Source organism: Scylla paramamosain, chromosome 35 (assembly GCF_035594125.1).
Source record: "Scylla paramamosain isolate STU-SP2022 chromosome 35, ASM3559412v1, whole genome shotgun sequence".
Lineage (NCBI taxonomy): Eukaryota > Metazoa > Arthropoda > Malacostraca > Decapoda > Portunidae > Scylla > Scylla paramamosain.
This window is the reverse complement of record NC_087185.1, coordinates 8,865,001-8,867,500: the sequence shown is the minus strand read 5'-3', so window position 1 is coordinate 8,867,500 and position 2,500 is coordinate 8,865,001. Positions and strand designations below refer to the sequence as shown.

The following is a 2,500-nucleotide window of genomic DNA, read 5'->3' as shown; positions in this document are numbered from 1 at the left end:
ATATATATATATATATATATATATATATATATATATATATATATATATATATATATATATATATATATATATATATGTATGTATTATTCCCAGTTTGGGAACCACAGCGTTATATGCTAAATTACTGTAGCCAATAATTGAATTGAATTGAATATAGAGGCGACCGCTGAACAAAAGAAGCGTCTCAGAGTGTCTTGTCATTGGGAAAAGATGCGGCAAATACCAGTGAAAGGGTTAAAGTAAAAAGAAAGAATAAAAAAATCGTCTTGTATATTTAATGCGTCAACATAAACCTTAAAGAAAGTGTCTCCCATTCGCCCAAAACTGCACACAATCTTGGTGGGCTGACGTGGAGACTTGCAACAAAAGCCCGTGAGTGTTGATAGTGAAGTGACCCAAAATTAGTGCGGTTTTTGGGAAGACTTGAAGCAGGGGGAGTTAGTGGTGGTGGAGAAAGAATATTGGTGAAGGAAGAGCTGGAGAAATGGTGGTGAATGAAGGGAAAAAAGGAGGACGATGAGGAGAAAGGATTGAACAGTAGGAGGGGGAGGAGGAGGGGGACGAAGAATAGGAGAGGAATGAGAAAGGATGGAGGAGAAGAAAGCAAGAAAGAGAAGAAAAAGAAGAAAGGGCGGAAAGGGAAGAGAAAGAGAAGGAGGATGAAAGTGGAGAAAGAGATGACAGAACGAAGAAGAAATAGAACAAAAAGAACAAAGAAAACAAGAACAAGAAGAAAAAATACCAGAGAGAAAAGAAAAGAAAGAGGGAAGAGAAAGCAACAAAAGGCAAAAGACAAGAGGAGGAGGACAAGAAGAAAGAAGAAAAAGAAAAAGAAGAATACTATAACGAGGCTATGAAATTAAAACATAAAATCAAGGAATACAGACAAAGAGGAGAAAGGTGATGAAAGGAAAGGAGGCCAAGGGGAGGTAGAAAAAAAGACGAAGAAAATAAACAAATAAAAGGGAATGGGGAGAAGGGAGATAAAGGGGAAGCACAAAGAAGAAGAAGCGAAACGTGATTGTGTCTCACTTTCATTTGTTTTGAAGCGCGTCGGCCACGTGTCAGGAGGAGGAAGAGGAGGAGGAGGAGGAGGGTAGAAGAGGTTGAAGAAGGACGCAATAGTCTAGTACTCTTCCTCCTCCTCCTCCTCCTCCTCCTCCTCCTCCTCCTTCTCCATTCCCCTTCCCTTTCCCTCTCACCTCCCATCATGCCTTTATTTAACTCGCTCCCAATTTTTCTTTTTTTTTTCGCTCTCCTTTTCTTCTTTTTTTATCTCTCGCTCTTTCTTTTTTCAGCATCTCGTGTTCTTAATTAAGTTCTTCTCATTCAGGTGATCGTGAGGTGATTTTTTTTTTTTTTTTTTTTTTTTGTTTGTTGACTAGCTCGTGCTTCCCTCTGGCCGAGTGGCGTGCCCGAGGGTGAGAGTTTGAGCCTTCTCTGTTCTGTAGTAGTAGCAGCAGTAGTAGTAGTAGTAGTAGTAGTAGTAGTAGTAGTAGTAGTAGTAGTAGTAGTAGTAGTAGTAGTAGTAGTAATGGTGGTGGTGGTGGTGGTGGTGGTGGTGGTGGTGGTGGTGTTAGTGGTGGTGGTACATAAAACTCACTTTCATTATCATGTCATTTGTGTGTGTGTGTGTGTGTGTGTGTGTGTGTGTGTGTGTGTGTGTTTGTGTGTGTGTTTTATACCATGTTTGGAAATCCACATACATACAAGCATACGTACATACACACATACAAACATTCTTTAACACCACTACACATAGTTTCTATATATCCCTCTCTTCCACACACACACACACACACACACACACACACACACACACACACACACTAACAATCTAAGTCAGCGCACCCACAACTTTCACGTAAAAAAGAAGACACGAACCATCTCAGTCAGTCGTGCACGCGAGGAAACAAATGTCTTGGCATTACATTCACGTTGTTACTCCAGAGACGCCAAGATGGACGAGAAGCGCCTCTACCTGCCGCCTCGCTTCCCCTCCACGTAATCTACACAGTAACGTAACACAAGTAAACTTTTATCTTTACCGCAGCGCTTCCTCCCGTAACCAGCGCAGTAAAGTAAAGAGGAATCTTTGTCTTCACATGTCATTTCTGCTTCTCGCAACCATCAAAGTAACGTAACATGAGTAGACTTTTATCTTTGCCTCAGCGCCATTTCTTATAAGAAACTCAGTAATGTAACATGAGAGAGCCTTTGTTGCTACCTTTACCTGTTTCCTGTAATCAACAAAGTAACGTAACATTAGAGGACTTTTATCTTTACCTTGACTTGCTTCTTGTAACTAACACAGTAATGTAACATCAGTATATCTTTCAGAAATTAAACTGTAGAAAGCCAGTAGACCTACACGAGGCAGTCTATACGTAAAACTTGACTATATCCACCTATTACTCCAGTCCATAAATTCATCTGATCTTTTACAGTAAAGTTCTTTATTGAATCGGCACTAACAACTGACTGCCGATTCTGTTCCAGT

General features: G+C 40.3%; 1 protein-coding gene across 1 annotated transcript in view; it reads right to left on the bottom strand.

The window, feature by feature from the left end:
* The window catches only part of LOC135090413 (uncharacterized), a gene marked incomplete at its 5' end in the record, with an annotated part of 6,425 nt that extends 4,871 nt beyond the window's left edge, over positions 1–1,554 (bottom strand). The window contains 1 exon segment of the mRNA XM_063987166.1: positions 1,440–1,554. Coding sequence (XP_063843236.1) covers positions 1,440–1,554 — 115 coding nt within the window.
* Between the last annotated feature and the right edge of the window lie 946 nt (positions 1,555–2,500).